Below are 23,452 nucleotides of genomic sequence, written 5' to 3' on the forward strand. Positions count from 1 at the left end.
TTTTTGTTTTTATTTAAAGGCTAAACAGCATTGTTTCAAGGTTTTGTCTTTAATCTATGTAAATGTTACCATTGACGAATCTCTATACCACCATCAACTCTCTCATATTACATGTTTTTTTTTTTTTTTGGGTTTTTTTTTTTTTTTTGGTTTTGTTTTTATTTAAAGGCTAAACAGCATTTATTCCCATATCCTTTCTGGTTTCACTTCAATCTAAACGTAAAACTCATCGCCGAAAAAAAAATAAAAAATTAAACTTTAATATTTATCCAAACATATCAAAAAATATATATTAATCCAACCTAATTTTTATATTTGTTTTTCATAATCTTTTTCCTCACTGATAAACAAATCTAATATATGCCTTTCCCATTTAATCATGTGAAGTTATGCAGATTTATTGTCTCAAAATCATGATGTACACCAAAAACAAAAAAAAAAAAATATATATATATATATATATATATATATATATATATATATATATATATATATATTCTATTTGCTCACTGGCAGGGCACTTGTTTTATCGCTATCGCTGCTGAAATCTTTAATTGGACAAACATGAGCATTTGTGACATGCAAAACAAGGAGAAAAATACTTTTTTCGTGCCAAGAAAATATGTAAAAACCCATGGAAACTAGTGCTGGAAATCAAAGTCTCAGACTTCTTTGTTTTTTTTTTTTTTTTCTTTTTAACCAAGAAAATTATTCAATAATTTGAAGCTACCTAACAATTAGAAGAAGATCATTGTCTCTGCATAAAAACCAGAAAGCTCTGCTGCATTCAGAAAACCAGCATAACACGGAAGAAGAAGAAGAAGAAGAAGAACAGAAACCTAAACAATCTGCTAAATTTGGAAGGTTCCTATGACTTCCATCTCAGAAACACAAATGCTCATATATATATATATATATATTAGACAGTGTAAAACAAACTTTTCTTTTTTTTTTTTTTTTTGGTTGTTTTTTCAGAGACCCAGAAATATAAAAATCACATAAGAAAATGGATTACATACTAATATATATATATATATATATATATATATATAACGGTAAAAGATAAGCTTACAAATCAGACTAAAGATCACATCTAATGCAATATCCCCAAAAAACCCAAAGCAAGACTGAGAAGAAAAAATTGATTAGAGAGCTCAGAAGTAGTAGTACTATGAGATGTCAATGGCTGCATGAGAGAATGATTGTTATTCCTTCCACAAACATCAACTCCAATCTTCAAACTATATGCTTCAGAGTGGTTCAAACACAGACCTGGGTTTCCACTCAGATCCAAATTCCTTCCCAATCTCTTCAAGAAACTTGAATTGAAAGGAACAACACCATCAAGAAAATTCCTGCTCAGATTCAAATGGTATATATGAGCCAGACCTCCGAAAGCAACCGGAATTTCTCCGCTCAAATTGTTGTTCTGCAGAGACAAAGTGCTTAGATTCTTAAGCTGTGAAAAGCTCTCTGGTATTTTCCCTGAGTACCCAGAATAAGCTAGCCTAAGCTCTTGAAGTTTCACAAGCTTACCAAACTCCAATGGCAAAGCTATGTGCATTGGATTGTCATCCATAATGAAGTACTGCAAGCTCTGCAACTTTTCCATTCCTTTTGGAAAATTCCCTCTCAATCTGTTGTTGCTCAAAGCCATGAAAGACAAGAAGTTTAGCTTCTCAATGCTATCAGGAATTGTACCATTAAGCAAATTGGAGCTCAAATCAAGCTTTTGAAGCTGACCCAGTTGGCCAATTGTGGTTGGGATTGAACCTGTAAGCATATTATAGCTCAAATCAAGTCCCACAAGGTTTTTGAGATTGCCCAATTGATAAGGTACAGTGCCTGTTAGCATATTATAGCTCAAATCAAGGTGTATTAAAGATTCCAACTTGAAAAGCTCAACTGGGATTTTCCCAGAAAGTTGATTCTGTGACAAAGTGAGAATCTGCAAGGACTTGAAAGTGGAAATTCGTGGTGGAATTGGACCGGTTAGAGATGGGTTTGATCTGAGACTAAACTGCTGAAGTGAAGCATTGTTTAAGAAACCCATTTCTGAAACAGAAAGCTCTGTTCTGGTGTGAATGAAACAGCTGAAGAAGAAGACAGATTCAAGGTAAGGAAGAGCAAAGATTTGAGGAGGAAAAGTTGCTGTTTTTTTGCAAGTTGGATTTGGTGGGTTACCAAAATCAAGCCTAGAGACATGGAGGCGATTGTCTTCCCCAATTTTGCACTCAATTCCAGGCCAAGTTGAGCCTGGTTGACAAGGATTTGGATATGAAACTCTCCAAGTTTGATCAGAGGACATGGAGTCCATGATTTTGAAAAGAGTTTCAGATTCAGAGAGAGGCATGGTGTTGGGTTGGAGGAGATCATGGTTTTGTGAAGTTATATGGTTAGGACTGTAAGTGGGGACAGAAAGAACTGAAGGGAGTGAGAAGAATAGGAGGAGGAGAAGAATTAGGGGAAGAAAGGGTGAGAATGAAGAGGAGCACATTGTAGTGTTAAGGTAAATGGGGTCGGTAAGCACAGCAGTGTTCCAACTTCATATGTATAATATGACTTTGTTGGTGTCTGAATATGTGTGTGTGTTTGTGACTTTGTGGGCTCTGGGAGTATGTATACTGAGTGTATTTTTTTATTTTCTGATAATTGTATAATGTGTGTATGTATATGTGTATGTGTCTGTGAGAGAGAGAGAGAGAAATTGTGGAAGATGTAGTAAGTGAAATTGAAATGTTGGTGTAAGTGAATTTTGTAGTGGGTCATGATAATTGAGTGAGAATTTTAATTATTTATTTGGAGCCAAGGTAGGGTCAAGTGATGGAAATTATGTTGGAATTGAGAGGGAAGGAGTTGATGTTTTGGGAAAGAGGGAGCATGTTTCACCTTTCCAGACATGTTTTTTTTTTTTAATATATATTTTTTAAATTTAAATCATTTGTTTTGGTTGTAGTAAAGTGTAATTCTACTTGCTCTTGCATTTCATAGGTGAGAAAATTTAGAAGGAAAAAAGATGGAGCTTATTTATTTAATTTTTTTTTTTTTCTCTACAAGTTTTGCTTCTTTTTGTTTTTAAAATTTTTTTTTGGGCAATAGTACAAGTTAGGGTGAAAAGCTGCAGGATCATTCCAATCCGTCGTGGTGATTTAACCATATGATAAAAGGAAAAATTTACTAGCTTCAGAGAAAAGAAAACAAGAAAAAAAAAACTCAATATGCTTAATAATACAATAAAATACTAACTGTAATCCATCTTCACCTTCATGTTCATAAATTCTATTTAATTTCGAGTACGTATTATATAAGAGAATAATGAAACTGCTTTGCAAAATATATAGTATAAAATTTTATTAAAGATAAGCGATGTTGTCCCTCGAAATGCATGCAGTTTCAGTAATTCGTTTATGAAATACATATAATTGGCTGATAAAATATTAGCATTATGTGTAATTTAACAAAGGACAACCGTTATAATAACAGAATTGTATATATAAATATATAGTTTCTTTTGCTTTTTTTTTTTTGGTGAAAATATAAATTTATATTTTCCATTACCCACATCTTGGAAAAGACTAGTTAATTTAATTATCACCCACCTCAATGCATCAGGTTTCAAACAACTTTACCACCACTTGAAGCAAAAAAAAAGAAAAAAAAAAAAGAAAACAACTTTATCACATGAACAGAAAGACAGAGCCAATATATATATGTTCTGTTGAAATCCTTTTTTTTCTTCTTTTAAAATCATAACCAATCCAACCTCTACTTGAGGTAGGGTTGTAGGGCTAACCCTTTATGTGATGGCACTGCAGGTTCTGATTCAATTGTCTTATCTCTTTTTCTGCTCTTAATTCTTAGCAGACAAAAATTCATAATTTTATTATTTATTATTATTAATCTCCAATACAATATATGCTATAAGATTTGCTCTGTTTTCCTCCTTTCAGCATCAGCAACAAAGAAAAGTATCAATCTATGCAAATTTACTGTGAAATGAATTTATTAAAAAAAAAAAAAAGGGAAAAAATAAAATACAATAAGGAGTAGAAACCAATCATTCCATGTTAGAATGGAATTATGGTTTTAGATCTCTTTTAAAATGTCCTCTTGACAGCTCAATGACAAAACACGGTTAAATCAAACAATGATTTCAAAATTTTCATCTCCAAAGAAAGAAGAAAAGAAAAAAAGGTCATATTGTAATGTGTTTTCCCCTTTATGATCCCAGTTTTTAAATATGCATTAGTAACCAAAATATGGGTATTTTGGTTATTTATGCCAACCGGCAATCAGAAATTTACGAACATTGGAACTAAAAGCCCCCACAAGAAGTTAAAAAAGTTTGGTTCCTTTTGTCCTCTGAATCTCAAATTCATGTAAAAATATGTTGAGTTTAATTACAAAGCTTAAAATTTTGTGTAACTCATCACTGAAAATCATGAAGAGGCAGTTTTATGAATGTTTGTTGAGCTTTTTTTAATAAGAAATGCTTAAATTTCAGGGTAACCCATCACTGAAAATCAGGACATATATCACAAGGAAAGAAAACTAAAGGCAGTGTTGCATGCCATCCAAGAATTTTTACATTTTTTTGGTTATTATTATATTTAATCAAAATCCAAGAATTACACTTGAACTAATAAATTATTGAGGTTGGATCTAAATAAAACATATATTGAATATTATAAGGCGTTGCAGCTGTTTGGTTCTTGCTTATGGTATGCTTCCAAATCTGCATCAAGCCTCTGTTGCTTTGGAATATAAATAAAAAAAACAAAATGTGGAACTATTTTCTGTTTGTTTTATTCATTTATTTATGTGAGAAGAGAAAACGTAGGGACAAGTAACATCATAAGTGACATGTACCAAATAAAAGATTCTTTTTTGGAATATAAATGTTTCGTAAATTGGCTTTAGAAGTGAAATTGGAAAAAAAAAAACTGTTTACCAATATAGAAAACTACAGTAGTTAAATGAATAACCTGCAGAGAATTTAAAAGTCTTCCATGCAATTTGAAGTACTTGCAAGCACATTAAAAAGGCTTACATGTTGGTCATTCAAACGAAACACAGACCACCTTCTGATTCAGAGCAGTGTCTACAATTCAAGTGCTGGACGCTCAATGTTCATGACAAAAAGCTCTATTTAATTTAATTTTTTGATCTTATAGCAAAAGGTTTACTGATTTTTTTGTTGTTTGTTAAAATAAAAAAGTTATATTCTTAGATGTTTTTAAAACTTAATGATTTGGGAGTAAAGAGCTTATTCTCAAGCGGTTTAGCAAAAGCAATGGCTTGATTGAGTGGAAGATTGAGTGAATTGGATTAGACTATTTTAAATCCAATTCAATCAATTTTAGATTTTGACCCATTCAGTTGAACTAAGATTTAAAAGTTCAATCAAGTCTAGTCCAATGCTACATGTCAAATACAGAACAAAAATTACAAGGATCTGGAATACCAAATCCCTAGACGCAAAACTCATCATCACATCACCTAGATTCCACATGAATTTTGCGTCTAGAATTTGATAGTCAAGGATCCATGGCTTTTTTTTTTTTTTTTTTTTTTTTGGGACAAATATGCAAATGGATTAAAATATAAAATAATAATAACAATAATAATAAGTTTTAAATTAAGAAGTCATGTAACACAAGTTACAAGAAATACTAATGGCCACTGAAATGTGGCTCCTACATTTTCTCTACAGCTAAAGCAAGCTACTTCCATAAAGCAAAAGATGTTACATGAATGGATTAGATTAAATAGAAAAACCTCAAGTATTACAACGAAGAATAGTACCAATGATGAAAATGAACATAATTTTCTGCTTTTATCAGCTAACCAAAAATTTCACACTGAAAGGATGTACGAAGAGAGACATTTTACTCTAAAAGTACCCCTGATCCTAGCCATATTTGGAAACTCCAGTATTGTTAGTGTGGCTGCCTTTACAAATTTCAAATTCACCCTTATCAGGAAGCCAATGTAAGGCATTATAACAAAAATATTATCACGCAGTGTAGCCCGCATATCTTTCCTTGTTGTGAAAGAATTACCACCAGAAAATTGCATGATGATGCCAGCAATTTTACACTACAATGCTACAGCATTCTGCTGAATAATATCCCCACTAGTTTGAAGAGCTGGTTGTGGAACTAACTCCGCTTCTGCTTTAACTGTCTGTGGATCATTCTCGCTGGGAACATGAGAAAGTTGCGACTTTGTGTCATCAAGCTGGTTAACAGCATCAGAGAGCTGAGAGTCAACGACATCCTTATTAGGATCATTATGCTGTGAGTCAATGACCTCCTTAGTTGTGCCACTAGGCTGTGAGTCGACTACCTCATTAGTTGCTTCCAGCTGCGGGGCAATCACCTCCTTTATTCCATCAGGAAGTTGTGAATTCTTCATCTCATTCATTGCATCAGAAAGCTGTGTGTCATCAACCTCCCTAGCTGCATGGCTGATCTCAGAGTCACCCACCACCACAGCTGCATTATTTAGTTCTGAATGATCGATCTCAATAGCAGCATTGCACAGCTGCATATTGTTAGCCTCACCATCTGCATGAATCATGTCTATAGGATTTGTCTCACTATCTACAGCGCATAACTCTAAATGGTTATCCTCTCTATCTACATGATGCAAGTGCATTTGATCAACCTCAACAGTGGCACCATAAAACTGAGATTGATCGTCCTCGCTAACTGCATTATATTGTGCTAGGTCATCCTTCCTTGCACGTTTTCCAGTACCCTTTCTTCTTACTCTCTCCTTTCCTCTGACCCTTTTTCCAAGTTCAATTTCAGGGGTAGCAGACACAATGGCTGGACCACCAACTTGGTCCCTCAAACATTCATGCGCAATATACCTGATCCTGGAAATTGATTCAATTTGCTGGGCATCCAACCCCTTTGTCGAGAATGTATCTGCTATGTGTGCAATATCCTTCAAACCAGCATTCTGCAAAATTTAAAAGAAAATATAAGATTCATATTTTACCCTCTGCATCAGACAATATCCCAGAAGTCATAGTCTATCACAGCCTTACTGTTCTTTGAAACTCAGATGAGAGAGATATAGGTCTCCCTACAAATTTCCGGGTAATTCTCAGGAACCACTGCATGTATTCACATTCTTCTGCACTATCATCTCCTTTTACAAGATGCGAATGACGGTCTGACCATTCATTAAGCTCTGACTCCATTTTCCCCGACAAGTCAACCCCACCATCAACTCCACGACTTTTTCTCTCCCATCGCTGTACATCTTCTGGGATTGACTGAAGGTCACCATACTGCCTGAGGCAACGATCAGGTAGATGCCTTTCTGCCTTGTCAAAGCATATCAACATAGTCTTTGCCCTCCCTAATCCCAAATTTTTACTAATATGTTGTGGAATAACTGTACTGTCTATACTTCTGAAAGGAAGCCACTCCACCTGCACACTCAAACCATAATTATATCAAATTTCCCAGATTAAACACCTGAATATAAACCAAACTTACAAAGAAAGTATATAAAACTCACATCAGATGGTTTCAGGGAATCCAAAGCCTTACGATAGAAAACTACATCACGATTTGCTGTTGGACCATTTTGTTTTCCCTTCCACCTAAGCACAAATGGAAAGCGATCATGTGCTGGATCATGATTGAGCTTTGGTCGTCCAATATTCAAATGAAAATAACTCCAGCACTGCAAAAATGTAATAAATAATCAAATCCAGCACTTGACAAGAAGACAAATACCACTGAAACAAGAGAAAATAACATTGAAGTACAAAAGAAAGATAAAGAGAGGCATGCAAATAACCTGTAGTAGTGTTAAACATCCACTGATTGTACTTTGAGATCTCAAAGAGGCATTGCCAAGGGCCCTATACAGGAATGCTAATGCTGCAGCACCCCAGGCATACTTCCCACACTTTTCAAAGTTTTCAAACAGTGGAAGGTACATGACCGGGACTTTATTCCCAGTGGTAGTAGAAAATATTGTACTGCCTACAAGGTATAAGAGGTATGCGCGCGTATGGCGCTCAATCACCTCAAGAGAAGCATCTTCAGGACACCGAGAAAAGAATTCTTTCAACCAGCTAAGTTTCACCATTCCACCACTAGTATAGCCAGATTCTGGTGCTTTTCCAAGATACTTTTCACAAACTGAGTTGCAGGTGGTATATGTTGTACCTATCACTGGTTCTCCATCAATGGCTAGTCCAAGCAATAATGTAACATCTTTGAGAGTTACCGTCATTTCTCCAACATTCAAGTGGAAAGTGTTTGTTTCTCTCCTCCACCTCTCAACTAAAGCAGAAATAAGTGGGTTGTCTAGACTTATTGCAGGAATCAATCTTAGGTAACCAAACCCAGCCTTATCTACTAACTCAATCTGTTTTGCTGTAAGTGTCCATTGATCAAGCTTTGAAGTGTGCTCATGACATCTAAGCGCACCACGTTCCTGCAGGTGTTAATGAAAAAATAGTTGCATAATTGTCATTTTAAAAATTAAAAAAAGAAATATGATCAAAAGAAAACATAAAGAGAGAGAAATATTAAATAGTAAACTGCACCTGCCCATCCCAAACTGCTGAAGAAACATGTTTCTCTTGATCATAAAGTACTGATCCATCAATTGGTCCAGGATTTGTGCCATAAGGGTCCGCCAATGTTACATCCATTAGGGACACTAGTAAATTTTCCACCACACAATCATAGAGAGTATGTCAGCTCCATAAAATAACTCAAAAGCAACATCTTCAACTCATAAATATATTAACGGCATCTCTTAAGTTTGGTAATAAGAAATCAGAAAGGAAGAAGGTTCTAGAGTAGGTTCAAACTTCTATAACATTCAAAAAGTATGCAATGACTATAGCTTCAATCATTTTTACTTGCAAAGTACAAGATAAGCTTGAGAACAAGTTAGATCAAAATAAACATTAATCAAATTAAAAAGTTAAATTCTTAAAATCCCTTTAACCAACAAATATGTGGTTTAAAGGAGGCAACTGTTATTGCTGGAAAAGTTCCTTGGCATCCTACTAGATGCTTCGGATCAACCAACCACACATTCACCTACTTGGATGAGATTTATAAGAGCAAAGGTCTAATATATCGTCCAGCTTCTGAATGAACAAGAGAGATAAAAGGAAACTTTTCTTCTATCTCAAAAATTCCATACTCGTAAACATTCACTAAGGAACTCCCTCATCTCAAACTGTGATTTCTTTCCCAAGAGTTTTCCTTTGTTTTAAGAGATCAAATGGAGAGAGCACACCCATTACCACTTCTGTTTCAAATACTTTTCTCAGAGTCCTCAATTTGCCTGAGGGGAAAACTATCCTCAAGAGAAATATATATATATATATATATATATTTTCCCATTTGGTTGGCCATCTTGTATTCTCATGATAAATGGTTCCTAAACATCCCTATTTGACATATTCCATAAGTTGCTCATGAAGACCTTACCATATCAAAACTGCATATATATAGATTATAGACATAAAGGGAAACAAGTGGAAGACTACTTTCCAGAGTTATTCAACTAGTTTTTCTTTCATGAAATCAGAAATATCATGTATAAAATAAACAATAAAGAAAAACATTTACAATAAAACACTAGTACATAACATTATAGGTGTTATGTTCAAGTTTGGTTTTTGTTTGGTTTGGTTCCATCAAGATATGCTTAGACATGGAAAAAAAAAAGAAAGAAGGAAAATTTTAAATAAAATCAAACCAATCCTAAAAAGAAATCAAGCAGAACTAATTGCAGAAGGATAATTAAAAAAAAATAAAAAATAAAAAAAAAATCCAAATTTCAATTTTTATTAGTTGCCAGACTCACACTTCCCAAGTTTTAGTACATTATCTTATATTTTTATTATCCTTCAAAAATTCACAAAATATCTTCTTAAAAAAGAGCCATATAAAATATTCCATTCTGTAATTTTTTTTTTTTTTTAATGCTTTTCAGCTGAAAATTTACTTGCAAACTTTTTCAAAAATTTTCCCAGAACATCCAAAAACACTGTTTTAAGTGGGAATGGAAATCAAACATAGGCAAAAATATAGGTTTTTTTTTTTTTTTGTCGTTTTCAATTTTCTTACTTATTAAACTAAAATTGAGACTAAAAATACAAAAAATAAATAGATTAAAAATAAAATAAAATAAAACAAAGAAAAGAAAACCTCACCTTTGAAATTTGAAACCAAGAGGAATGGGTAAGGTGATATTGGGAAAGAGCGATGGCGATTGGCTATGGGGATTCTGAAATTTCTGGATCCCAAATAAGGAATTCTGATGATAGGTCGACGATCGGCCGGCGACCAGTGAGTCGCGCTCCGATAAGGGTGCACACCGGCGAGTTCGACAGCAATTTGGGGAAGATTCTAGGGCAACGACACCGTTTTTTCCTGATTTAGTGATTCGTGCACCAGTAATAGCAAACTGAGCGTTTTGAGGGTTTGAGAGAACCGACACCGTTTAGCATCATGCAAAAGAGTGAGTGAGGAAAACCAAGTCCCGGTTTAAAAGCCACAGCCCACAGGGCCACTCAAAAACAAATTTTTTTTATTTTAGAATGATTTTTTTAATTTTTTAAAAAATTCTACATTATTTTTTATTTTAATTTTTTATGTCATCAATCAAGCTAAATATATATATATATATATATATATATATTTAGTAAAGATCAACGAAGGTTTAAATCTTTTAATTTCTTAGTTTGTAATTGATTTTCTTAATTAAAAAAATATATTTAAAATGATTCTTTCTGTTTTTCATCTTAACCACTGAGTTATTGTAAAATATTCAAATTTGACATATTGACATAACCTTTTAAATATTTACATTAAAAAAATTAGACATTAGACAATTTTTTTTTTTTTTTTCAGAGGATTAGACCATTTTTATATTGTTATAATATTAATTATATGATATGGATGCCTAATATAGTTGAGATACCCATCACATTTCAGTCATTATCCATAACTTGTTATTGTTTATTGTTATCTAGATTGACTTAGTTGTCCTCCAAAAAACAAAAAAAAGACATTTATTATGTAAAATTGATTATATTATGTAAATTGATAATGGAGTAACAAGAGTTTCACATTTTTCTTTATGAAAAGTAAGAGTTCCACATTGATTACTAAAGAGTTTCACATAATTTTCGTTCAGATGAAAAATAAAAGTTCCAAATTGATTATGAAGTAATAAGAGCTCCCCACTAATTCTCTGTTTTTCTTAGTTTTGTAACATTTTATTCTTCTTTTACCTGTATATATTAAGACTGTTTTGAAGATATTTATACGCTTTCACATATTTAAAGTGAGATGTTGAAAGACATTAATATAATTTCCTTTCAATTATTTTTTTTTATCTGTTTTGGCTTTAATTTAAGATAACAATTTGAGCATGCAGATGTACGGACAATTAGAGTTGCAATAAATCAAAACCAAAGACATGTATCGAAGACAGAAGTTGAAAGAAATAGCAACTTTATTTGTATCACACATTCATTGCCAATATTCAGATCTCAAAGAGTAAAGAAGAAACATAAGAAAACGAATATATGAAAGGAAAATGATAACACTGGAAGTAATTTATACAGATTGAAAATGCCACCATTTTTTGTAGGCAGACTCGTGTGAGCATAATTTTCCATCTAAATATTTTAACTTTTTTTTTCCTGGCCAGCATAAAAGGGAAACATTATCAAACAGAAAGCCAAAAAGTACTCTTCCTAGTGAAAAGAAGTATCAGAAAATAAACGAATTGCATCTCTAAAAATCATCACATCAAGAAACTGAGCTCGGCAACGTGCAGATCTGCTCTTCTCCGAACAGCCACCACCGTTTTTCGAGTTCAGCAGAGAAGCTTACATGTAGCACCGCCAAATACCGGCAATGGAAGCCCTGGCCAGCCACATAAGTTATTGAAACATCCGGAGGAAGTTGTTAGCATATGCCATTGGCATGACTTCAGGGTGTGGCTGCAATTTCCATTCAAAGAAGTACACATTAAAACAGGATTTTTAATTTTATTTTTTTTGGCTAAGAAAAACAGGATTTATATGTATGTTAAAAAAGTAAACTAATTTCTTCTTTTCAGGATGGAAGTGTTGCACAAGAAAAACAAAAATAAAGAACTGAGCGCAAGGACAAAGCTTTTTTGAAAACAGGAGCCACTTACCACTGCTGAGAAGGTAACAATGTTAGGCTTCAAATCGGGCGCCTCAAAACGAATGAAGGCACCTTTGTTACCCATCTGCGATAGACAAATTCAGGAACAATGTTAAACGTAAAAGTAAAAATCAGTCATTTGAATGAATAATGGATAAACAATCAGCATTCACTCCACTTCTTGAGTAAAGACAAACACACCAACAACATCATAAAAGTCGGGAAATTATTGAATTTTCAACTGCAACATTCAACTGTTTTTACCACTTTGATGCTGAAATGTTGTTGACAAGAGATACTGTAAATTAAAGCAGCCAACTGGGGACATGGCCCACCAAAGTAAACAGCATCCTCCATTAAACCAAGTGGTGAAAAGCAACTAAAGAATTCATTCTATCTCATTAGGATTAAGGATCTTAGTCGTGAAAATTAACTCAATGATCATGTGTCAGGAACTCAGGATAGACAGATAATGGTCAGTTTTACCTAAAACTCAATAGAACAAAATTGTACTTACGAAATTAATGGCATCTATAAAAGGAAGAACAAAAGGAAAATGCATTTAAGATCTATTATTCTCCCTAACATACACATGCAAGGAACAGAAGCAAACAAAGCCTCTTATCTCTCCATTCAAGCATGAGATAATTGGATAGCAGAACTTCAAGGAGTAAATATTAGTAGTAAGGTTAGTGCAAATCACTCCTAGAAGATGATTGTAGTAAATAATAACAGAAAAAACCACTGCTCAGTTACCTGATCACAGTAATTTGGAGCCGAAAATACAGTAATTAGTTTACCATCATGCTCAATCTCATAGCCCTCATCCTTTACCTCGTGTGAGCGCACAACTAGATCTGTCGATTGATTAAACTGTGTAAGATTAATGCTTGAGAGAAAAAGAAAAATTTAGAAACTATGGATGCACACCTAAATTGTTTTCCTGCAAAAATCTTTTTGTCACATCAGCACCAAATGCAAGTCCCACACCCCGCTTGCTGGGGCCTCTTCCAAGGTTAGGCTGGGGATCACTCCATAGTAATTCACACATCAATCCTAATTAATCCACACAAGAAAGACAAAGTTTCAAACCCCCAAAAAAAAAAAAAAAAAAAAAAAATCTTATAAAGGGTTATCATATTTCAAAGAATTCAAGTTCACCACCTTGTTAAACTGACAACAGAAATTATCCAAAGAGATTGAAGAGCACAACCCAGAGATGTAGAAAAAAAAAAAAAAAAAAAAAAAAAAAAAAATGTACTGCATACCTTCCTCAGGAGGTTCACAGAACCGATCAATTGCTCTAATGTCAGAGAGTTTCACCCCATCAACACTAAAAAGACCCCCATGAACTACAAAAATCTTCTCATTTATTACATGGGCCAATGGTAAACAACAAAACACTTCTGCAAATAGTTCGACAAATGTTTCATTCAATTTGGAGCGCACTTCGCCTTCAAAACCATATATCTTATTCATGCTTTTGCTTTCATGGTTGCCTCTGGCAAGGTACATGGCTGTCAATCATTTAAATTTGTTACCAAGTCAAATCATGATGAAATTTCTGGAGTGGAAATGTATTTACCAACTACATTAATATAATGAAGGCCAAAAAAGCCTTAAAATGTTCATTCAACAGACAGACGAAGCAAAAAGAAAGTATATTAAAATTGAAAAGAATAACATTGATAATATCAGAAATAAATAAGACACAAATATGTAAAACCAAGATGCAATGACCATTCTGCTTCCTGTGCTACATACAAGTGGCAATGTGTTACATATTTGTACATCACTTGCATAAGAGCATTGTTACTTGTAACCAGTGGCAAACTACACTTTTGAGATGTCGGCTTATTTGGTCAGCGTTAAATAATTTTATTAAATATTTCTTAATTCTGATTGGGGACCCACCACCATATGGATAGCCATATCACTAGTATAACATCACCAATGAACATATAAAATTTTACTATTATAATCAAATAAAATTTGTTGATAGAAGATAAATGTAGCACAAAGTGTTAAATCAAGATAATAAAAAGCTATTAAATTGATTAAGAACTTGAGAGGGTTCACCTGACGGGGACATGCACTTAAACGCAAATAGTGTGAGGATGACCTCCAAGGAGAATGATCCTCTATCCACAAAGTCACCATTAAATAGATATGGATTTTCTTCTGAGGGAAGCCCATTAAGCTCAAAAATATTCAAGAGGTCATAGAACTGCAGGCAATATCAACGAACAAAAAAGAAAATGCTATAAGTCTAATAAGGGAAAACATACAGCCTAAAATTAGAAAACCATTCCAGAAGATGGCATTTTAATAAAATGGACCATAATATTGTCCATGTGAAACTTTGTAACAAAAAATCTACCATGATTTAATATTACTATAATTTTAAAACAAAGTTTAGTAAAAATATTTACTTTAATTATAATGATTTAATAAACAATTCATAAATCAGTCAGAGTGCTCTGTAATTACCTTAATAAGGAAAAATATATTATGCACTAAATTTTTTCTCACTCTGGTTCATCAAATCTTGTTTCCAGGTAAGGATTCAACCTTTTAATTGATTGACAACAAATTATACATATTATAAAATTTGAATTAAAATTCCTCTGTTTTCTTCTACTAAATTCCATAATTTCTTTCAAATTTTCATCCATATTAATATATTTCAACCAATTATTTAAGAATCTTGGAAACTTTGATATCTTTGTCAACACTAAGATTTTCTTCCACGAGAATAGGTGGCAGCTAAACACTAGGAAATCCTAACAAGTATAGATGTTAGTCAGACTCAGAACACAATTAAGTTTTGGTAAGAAAATTTTCAAAGTTCTAAGACTATGCATTAAGTTACAATTTTAATCAGACCTCAAATTTTAGCAGCTTTCATATACTCTATACCAAGGTAATGCATAGACTTACACTTCCAGAAAGCAGAAAAGGGAATTGATGCTGTTACCAATTATAACATCAATATTTGGCATACTAGTATTTGAAGGATATAAGGGCAAAAATAATTACCTGACCATGCACATCACCACAAACAGTAAAGTGTTTTCCCTCAGGAACATTTATATCAACAAGAGAAGGCAAGGCCCGCAACAATTCTCTAGTTTGCAAGACAATCTGGAATGCATATCTACAACGTTGGAACCAGGAAAAGTGAAAAGATTGGTCCAAGAATATCTTATGAACTAATCGATATGTGATAGCAATGAGTTTTGCGCTCAACCTACTAACCTTTTGTGTATGCATTTTTCGTTCTTGAAATCCTCCATCATTTTCTTCACAAAATCCAATGTAACAACATCCCCTTCTATCCTTGCACCTGAATATTGCGGATCCACATCTGGAATAGAAATGGAAAAGCAATTTCAAAAGTGGTTAGGGGCTTAAAGAGAATTATTCATGTGTGCATAGTAAACTAACAAATATTATGGTGTGTGGTTACCAGAGATTTTTAAGGAAAAGAAACCATAATGATAGAAACATAGGCATAAACAAACTCAGCAACACATACATGCAAACATATCATTCTTTAATATTTCGTGAGACTTTAATTCGAGTATTTCCACTTACTATGTGTCATCATTCAAAGAATTTTGATAGTTCCTAAATATCAGTTTCACTGAAATTGGATAATTCCGAAATTCTAGTTTTATTAAGATCCATACATTTGATGTGGCTATTTTGATAGTTTTCCTTACATTCTTAAACACTTTTGTTCCAATTATGTAGTTATCTTCTACTATAGAGAAATGCAGTGTCAACCACAAAGAAGAAATAACTAGGCAAACACTAACTCATAAAGAAGGGCACTAAACCAAACGTGCGTCACAGTGGAAATTATCTTCAAATAGTCAACTCTCTTCAAGACGATGCACTAAATTAAGTCAACGCGAACCATGTCTAATTCCATACACATCAAGGAACAATTTAAACTACAACTGAATAAACAGAATTTGGCTCACTCATAATCTACTCTAGTGTTAAGGACCATATCATAATAAAAGCCACAATACCATTTGCCTCACTATAGCAGTCACATAAAAACAGTTTCACAAAAGCATCTTTAGTCAATGACTTCATATGTACTACAGTTCCCAAAATCTTAGGGTTTCCGACTATTAGACTTATCAGTTACTTGTGATTTACTGTGAATCCAAACCTAGGTTATGTACTCGACTCTTGGTAAAGACACCAGCAATCCTGCCACTAAACCAACATGCCCCCAGGATCATCAACACCACCACCACTATTGTGGCTACCACTATGGCTGTTGTTGTTCCCACCATCATCAGCATTGCTGCTACAATTGCTATTGCTATTGCTATTGCTGCTACAGCCACTTCAGTGGGCACTGATGATGAACTGGGGCCAGCTCCTATAATGATACATTATATAAGAATACTAAAATAGACCAACTAAATGTTGATAAAATAATAAATGGTGTAGTAGACATATTGGAAATCAACACAATTAATCATTGAATAAATACTCATCAAGTTTTATTGGAAAAAACCAGACTGCAGGAGGCATATATTTCATAGAGAAACTCCTAACCTAATGAACTGAGAGGACTATGAACACAGGGTCCAGATATAATCAAATTTTGGCATGGAGAAAATTATATAACTAGAAAAAAAAAAAAAAATTTATACTGGACCATTGCATTGGAAATTTTCCCAGCCACCGGGGGGGGAGAGAGAGAGAGAGGAATTACATGAAGGAAACACTGAAATAAGTTACCAAGTTCGAATTCATCAACTAGAAAGTACTCTAAACAAAGATAACATTAACAACACTAAAACAAGGTTCTCAATTCTAACGCTCTGCTGTAAACCATTTAAAAGATTGATGCCAAAACCTTTAACAGATATGCATGATCAAAATCCCTTTAGAACCATATATGGTGTATATGTATATATATAAATTCATAAATGCAAACTGTCAAGAACTCTCTGAATCAATTAATGGAAATGACATAATTCAAAAGGTGCTGAATGGTTTACACACTTTTCTCATACATATGTTTATGTTGTCATATTTTAGTAATTGTCACGTCCTTTATTCATTTAAATTGATGTTAATGTAAATAAACCTTGAATCCAAAAAAGACCATGCAGAGTGCAAGAGCAATTGCACTGCTATTGCTGCTTCAAACCATCAAACTGCCTATCACAACCATGAACAGTAGAACCATACTTAGATGTTACAACCATAACTACAGCAGCCAGCACCAACACTAATACCTCTAAAATTAGCAATTCAACCATCATTGTTATGGCAGTAATACATTGTTTATGAAGTTCATAGATAAACATTGGAATTTGGAACAACCCTCAACAAAAACTATCATTACCATGTAAGATGGAGAAAACAAGCTTCCTGAAAATGATATTGGGTAATTTGTTCTCTAATGAATGGATAAGTTCTGAACAAAATCATCAAAATCGATCCTAGATATGCACCTGTCCTAGATATGATTAATTCTTCTTTAAGGATGACTCAATCTGGTCATCAGAATTCCAACTTATGCCCACAACTGAAAAATAAAGGCTCAAACTCCATATGAGCTATCTAGTAAAACAATACTATAGAAATTGGCATCCTTCAAAATTAACCAAGTCAAAGACCAACTGCCTTACCTAGTATTGTCATTTGTCCTCAGGTGTAAGTTGTAACAATGTAAGAGCTTTTAATTCATGGAATTAATTGAATTTGTGATTTTCTAAACACTGCAAATTCTTACTGGTGGGGAAAAAAAGAAAAACTATATACAATATTTACATCTACAACAATCTATACTGAAGCAACACACTGAATTTGACATCATTGTTTCATAGAGCAATAATTTGCAAAACTCTTGGCAACTACATAGGCATTTTTTTAATAGCAACATTCCATATCTTTTGGGTATTTGTAAAAGAGTTTCATCTTAAAACTAAACTTTTTCAAAATAAAAATAAATAAAACAAATAAGAAATAACCAAATGCTACACCAGAAGGGAACAACTTCTCATACGCCTGTGCTAGTACATATCATATGTTACTCTCGTAAAAATCACAATCACTAGACAAGAATGTAAAGCCATAATAAAACGGACAATAAAAATCAACAAAATATCACCAATTATAGGAACATGAGATCCACAAATCAATAACATAACCCAGCCATAAAAGCAACCACACCTAGGACAGTAATCTGGATTTAGAATTTGTATGTCTAAATGCAACAATCGAGCTAGGATTACGAAAATTTACATACCAAAGGAGCAATACAATAAAAAATCAAATGAGCATCTTATCTCATTCACAATTCTTACGTGCACCATGCACAAGAATACATTTCCATATGTTAAGTTCATATAATCACCAAAATTAAAAGCATATATAAGAAACGCTACCAAAATCAAAAACATTTATTAAAACTAGCATGAAATAAACCATGAACTTCAAAAAATTTGAAATTACAACCGTTAAAAGAAAATGACAAAATGAAAAGGCTCTAATAATTTTGTCAAAGGCTCTAATACAAAGGAAAGTTTAAAAGAATAAAAAAACAGCAATAACGTTAGAATCAGCAATAATGATAATAATAACAGTTGTAATTGTAATAATAATAGAAATTAAAATATTACCTATAGAATGATAATCAATAGAATCAGCAACTAAACGCCTCTTAGCCTCTGGTACAGAAATAGCTTCTTCAAATTTAAGTTTCATTACTGCTTTCTCACATTCCTTCAATTTCTTAGAAGCATCAGGATCATTTGGACAGATTTTCTTGAGCTATTATACATAAATTTGACAGGAGTTATTTGCCGGCAATTTGAAACACATTTTTACAGAAAAGAAATAAAAGGAAAAAAGAAAAGGAGGAATACATTAATAGACTTACAAAATAAAATATATAATACATTAGGAAACATATAAATAATGGACCTTTCAATGATCGTGGGTGATGAATGAGAAACAATAAATAAAACAATGGAGCCTGAAATCATGCTAAAAGTTTAGTGGAACAATTATGCAAGTTGTTATCACTTACTGAAATTAATTGTCAGACTCCCAAATAAGATAAGATTTGAATTTACACATCATGACTCAACAGATGACACCAAATGATACCACAGTTTGATATGTCACAAATTGATCAACTAGGATGAAGAACAGAGAGGGTAAAAAAATATATATATATATATATATTTTTCAAAAGATGAAATTACTCTTATCAAACATAGAATGACCTCTCCAACATTGCTGGGGTGACAAAGTTAGACTGTCAGAAGACATCCTTGGTTACTGCATTGGCCTTTAAATTTTACATAAACATGGCTAGTAAGAATTAGAACTATCAGATCCAATATTTATCCACTTAATGAAAACTACGATGATACTGAGTGCGATATAATGGTGCTTCAACAAGTATGTTTCAATACCTAAAACAACAATGCAAAGGACATGACACAATCTCAAAATTATTATACAAGCTACACAAAATAAATAAATCTAATGAAACTCCACAAGAATGGAGAACAAACATGCTGTGATCAACTCACAAAATTAAAACTGCGAAAGGTATGAGGCAATGAAATGAAGACCATCAACAACAATATATAAGTTAGAAAGTAATTTTAAAAAAAAAAAAAAATCCTTCAATATATGAAGTAAAAACCAATTACCTGTTGAAAATCCTTCAGTGCTTCTTTAAATTTTCCCATGGCCAATAACGCTGCACCTCTCCTATAGTAACCCTGTAATAAAAGATAATCATCATAATATGATCACAAATATCCAGCTACAGATTAACCACGATAAAATAATGTAACGTGTATATCATGCCTTTGAGTATTTTGGATCAACTTCAATTGCCATGGATGCATCCTGTATGGCACTGCCATATTCCTCGAGTTTAAGGTGGGCAAATGCGCGGTTCGCCAAGTAAACAGCATTCTGACTGTTTATTTCAATTGCTTGGGTATATAGCTCTATGGCTTGCGCATATTTGTGGGCTGAAAATCAAAGTGAGCATCAATACAGCTGAAAACATAGAAAACAAGCATTAAAAGCAACAACTGTTTCTCAACCAATTTAACACAGTTCAAAATTTTACCTGAGGAAGAGAGTTGTCACCAGTGTAATAATAGGTAAAATGAATTATAACATAAATTATCTAATTCAATATATTCAATCTCCTTGGCCGATAGTTCAAATATTCGAAGAAAATAAAGATTGCGTTTAATAAAAATAAAGAACAAGTGACATATAGTTCTGATTTGATTTTAAGTTTGAAATCCAATGTATCAAAGGATAAAGTAACATGAGGGCTTGGGTGCAATTCACCCAATGATCCCAACAACAACAACAAAAAAATTAAAAAAGGATGGAGTAACTGCTCAACAAACACTGGGGGAAAAAAAATAGAAACAACTTGAGAAGCAGGTTGCAGAAGAATGAATTATGACCTTTAAATGCTTCATTGGCGAGGAGTTTGAGTTCTTCAGCTCGTGAAACATTAGAGTTTTGAGTTTCCATATTGGCATAAACTTGTTGTCCACAAGAGGCAAGTCTGACAGTAAATATATATATATATATATATATAAAATGACAATTAATTCCTCATCCAATTCTTAAATGCCTATAAAACCAATGCAGACAATACATTAGCTATTAACAAGCCAACATAGTAAAAATTAATCCAATATATATTAGCCGTAAACAATTATCATCCATCATGAAATTAACAATGTATGACTTAAACTCTAATAAGAGAATTATTAAATACCAAAAACACCATAAATATACAACTGGTCAACACTCTGCTGCCACTCCTTCAAGCATGGTATCATAAGGATAAGCACTAAATGAAACCCGCAGATATAGTGAGGAGGGAAAAGATTCCACCTTCTCTGAACACAATTTACTAATTTTCATCAATTTGACTCCTAGTTCTCAAAGGACAAAATGAAACCTCTCCATGTGAAGCAGTTTATCATCTGTGCTTAAAATATGTCATCAATATCACATTTGCATCAGCAGAAAAATTGTTTTCATTTTGCACTGGTTTTATCAATAATAATAATAATATAATAATAATAATAAATATGAACTTCCAAATTAATTTTTTTTTTTTTTTCCATTTCTTGGCCATGAAATAACAAATATGCAGTAGAAAATTTATTTTTGTTTGGCACCGATTTATTCACAATCTATCCCCATTAATGCTCTTTTCAGTTAATCTTTCAAAAACGAAAAAATAAAAAATAAAAAGTAGAAGAAGAAGAAGAATAAATAAGAATTTCCAAGTTTGAAATTTTCATTCTGGGCATGAAAGAACAAACACACCGGACACAGAGAGCATAAAAACTGACCCCAAAACAACAACTTTTTTTCTCAGTGAGTGAACTTTCTATCAGTGGAAGCCAACATCTTATGTACGTTCAAATATTATATTATATTTATTTTATCATTTCTCCTTTATACTCAATCCTAGCAAACCCACCTGGAAGGGTCACTCAATCCTAGCAAACCTACCTGGAAGGGTCTCTGTTTAGCTGCCAATAAAATATAGAAATTTAGGCAAAGCCCATTTCTAACAAAAAGGGTTTTGATACTTTCTCGGCAACCAAACAGAGTTTAATCGAAAAAAATCAATAGTAACGAATAAATCAGAAAAGTCAGTACCTATTGCATTTGCTGACTATCCGATCTCGCCAGAGAAAACCACAGCTTGGAGGGAAAGAGAAACCCTAAATCTAGAAGTACTTGAATTTATTATTTATAAATTATATTTTAAATTAAATTTGTCAAAATGAAAAATACTTATTTGTTTTACAGTGTCTTTCATTAGTGTGTCTTATTGCCCATTATACACTCAAAAAAAATAAAATAATAAAACAGTTGGGAAGATGGGAAAAGAAAAATCTTGAAAACGACGTATTTTTCAATGTGATGTTAACGATGTAAAATTCTAATTTAAATTAAAAAAAAAATCTATTTTTTAAAAATTTCTCTAAAAGTTTTTGGGAACCAAAAATATATATTAATATGATAAAATAAATACAGACTAATACATTTGAGTGTAGTGAATTATTACACGTTTACACTTTTAAACTAAACAAGAAGTTTTGTATTGCTGTATGAATTTTTTTTTTTTTGTTACTTTAATTTTAATTATACATTTTTTCATATGAATTTTATAAAATTAGCAAAACTGAATTATTGTGTTTTATTTCTTTTTTTCTTCTAGTGTGTAGTTTAAGTTTGCCATATTTATTAAACAAAATGGTATAATTTGATTAATGTGACAAAAAAAAAAAAGTATGGAGGGCGATCTAACATTTTTTATTTATTTTTTTTTTAATTTGGATAGGACAAAGTGCAAAAAATGCAATTGATCCAAAAAATAATAAGTATGGTGGTTTAGATTGCAATATAATTTCCAATCATATGGAGGAGTCCATAAATTAATCTGTATAATTTTTATTTTGATGGATAAGATCAGAATGTATCCAACTGTCTGAATTTTCTCTGGACCAAAAAAAGGTCCCAGATTTAAATAATTGAATTTTTATATTTATTTTTTGTTTCAATTTTTTTAAAAACAAAGATGTCAATTTCTGTTATTAACTAATAATCTTTAATAAATAAAGCATGCTTTTAAATTGGTCTCGTAGTTCTTCAATACCATTAATATTTAATTTTTATTGAATAATAATTTGTTAACCCGATAAGAGAAACTTATTGTATAATTAAATATCAATAAGTTGCCTTTCAAAAAAAAAATATATATCAATAAGTTGTCGTTGTCAAAAAGAATGATACATTAGTGCATGAACTACGGTTGAAACATTAAAAAAAAAAAAAAAAAGTTTTATGAACTATATATTCGATGCCAAAGTAGATATAGACCAAAGATGGTGTTGATTTTGTAACTTTAAGTAACTATCACTGAATATATATTAATTAGTGACAACATTACATAATTATTGTAAAGTCTAGAATACAAGTTTAATTACAGAAAGGAAAAATCCATGTACCTTTAGCTGTATATCAATATGATTTATGATATTTATATATATATATATATATTATCATCACAAAACATAAATATGCCAAATATATATATATATATATATATATATTTTTTTTTTAATTAAAATATGATGAAGTATATCATTATCATATAAAATAAACAATTTCATGTCTAGTACCTCTAATATAAATTAGGTCCA

General features: G+C 32.3%; 3 protein-coding genes across 5 annotated transcripts; all 3 read right to left on the reverse strand.

Moving 5' to 3' along the window:
* Positions 1-929: 929 nt before the first annotated feature.
* LOC107416371 (receptor like protein 29) lies at positions 930-2,837 on the reverse strand. The gene has a single exon (XM_016024854.4). The coding sequence runs from the start codon at positions 2,495-2,497 to the stop codon at positions 1,094-1,096; it is 1,404 nt and encodes a 467-aa protein (XP_015880340.2). The 5' UTR covers positions 2,498-2,837; the 3' UTR covers positions 930-1,093.
* A 2,759-nt stretch (positions 2,838-5,596) lies between these two features.
* LOC107405860 (protein MAIN-LIKE 2) lies at positions 5,597-10,533 on the reverse strand. Its single transcript, XM_016012954.4, has 6 exons — positions 10,208-10,533; positions 8,579-8,694; positions 7,822-8,466; positions 7,537-7,704; positions 7,058-7,447; positions 5,597-6,969 (listed from the first exon to the last, which is right to left on the reverse strand). Exons 2-6 carry the CDS (start codon positions 8,684-8,686, stop codon positions 6,100-6,102), a joined length of 2,181 nt encoding a protein of 726 aa, XP_015868440.2. The 5' UTR covers positions 8,687-8,694; positions 10,208-10,533; the 3' UTR covers positions 5,597-6,099.
* Positions 10,534-11,496: 963 nt separating this feature from the next.
* Positions 11,497-22,061, reverse strand: LOC107405858 (serine/threonine-protein phosphatase 5). Of its 3 annotated transcripts, XM_048472035.2 has the most exons (15): positions 21,903-22,003; positions 21,721-21,772; positions 20,684-20,787; positions 20,061-20,230; positions 19,901-19,972; positions 18,857-19,007; positions 16,384-16,599; positions 15,456-15,564; positions 15,237-15,354; positions 14,277-14,424; positions 13,466-13,714; positions 13,128-13,253; positions 12,954-13,054; positions 12,208-12,282; positions 11,497-12,007 (listed from the first exon to the last, which is right to left on the reverse strand). In XM_048472035.2, exons 3-15 carry the CDS (start codon positions 20,751-20,753, stop codon positions 11,948-11,950), a joined length of 1,665 nt encoding a protein of 554 aa, XP_048327992.2. In that variant the 5' UTR covers positions 20,754-20,787; positions 21,721-21,772; positions 21,903-22,003; the 3' UTR covers positions 11,497-11,947. The 3 variants fall into 3 exon arrangements, with proteins under 3 accessions (XP_048327992.2, XP_048327991.2, XP_048327994.2); XM_048472034.2 differs by lacking the exon at positions 21,721-21,772 and having other exon boundaries at positions 21,903-22,061; XM_048472037.2 differs by lacking the exons at positions 16,384-16,599; positions 21,721-21,772 and having other exon boundaries at positions 21,903-22,060.
* Positions 22,062-23,452: the final 1,391 nt, after the last annotated feature.

The sequence above is a fragment of the Ziziphus jujuba genome, chromosome 4 (assembly GCF_031755915.1).
Source record: "Ziziphus jujuba cultivar Dongzao chromosome 4, ASM3175591v1".
Lineage (NCBI taxonomy): Eukaryota > Viridiplantae > Streptophyta > Magnoliopsida > Rosales > Rhamnaceae > Ziziphus > Ziziphus jujuba.

What these genes read in the sequence shown, in the direction of transcription:
- LOC107416371 (XM_016024854.4), bottom strand. Translation starts at nt 2,497, where the DNA reads ATGTGCTCCTCTTCATTCTCACCCTTTCTTCCCCTAATTCTTCTCCTC.
- LOC107405860 (XM_016012954.4), bottom strand. Translation starts at nt 8,686, where the DNA reads ATGGATGTAACATTGGCGGACCCTTATGGCACAAATCCTGGACCAATT. An exon ending in CAGCAGTTTGGGATGGGCAG is followed by an intron (nt 8,467 to 8,578) that starts GTGCAGTTTACT and finishes TAACACCTGCAG; the next exon opens with GAACGTGGTGCGCTTAGATG. An exon ending in CATCTGAGTTTCAAAGAACA is followed by an intron (nt 6,970 to 7,057) that starts GTAAGGCTGTGA and finishes TAAATTTTGCAG; the next exon opens with AATGCTGGTTTGAAGGATAT.
- LOC107405858 (XM_048472034.2), bottom strand. Translation starts at nt 20,753, where the DNA reads ATGGAAACTCAAAACTCTAATGTTTCACGAGCTGAAGAACTCAAACTC. An exon ending in TAAGTGCATGTCCCCGTCAG is followed by an intron (nt 13,715 to 14,276) that starts GTGAACCCTCTC and finishes AATGATTGACAG; the next exon opens with CCATGTACCTTGCCAGAGGC. An exon ending in TTTGCAGGAAAACAATTTAG is followed by an intron (nt 13,055 to 13,127) that starts GTGTGCATCCAT and finishes ATCAATCGACAG; the next exon opens with ATCTAGTTGTGCGCTCACAC.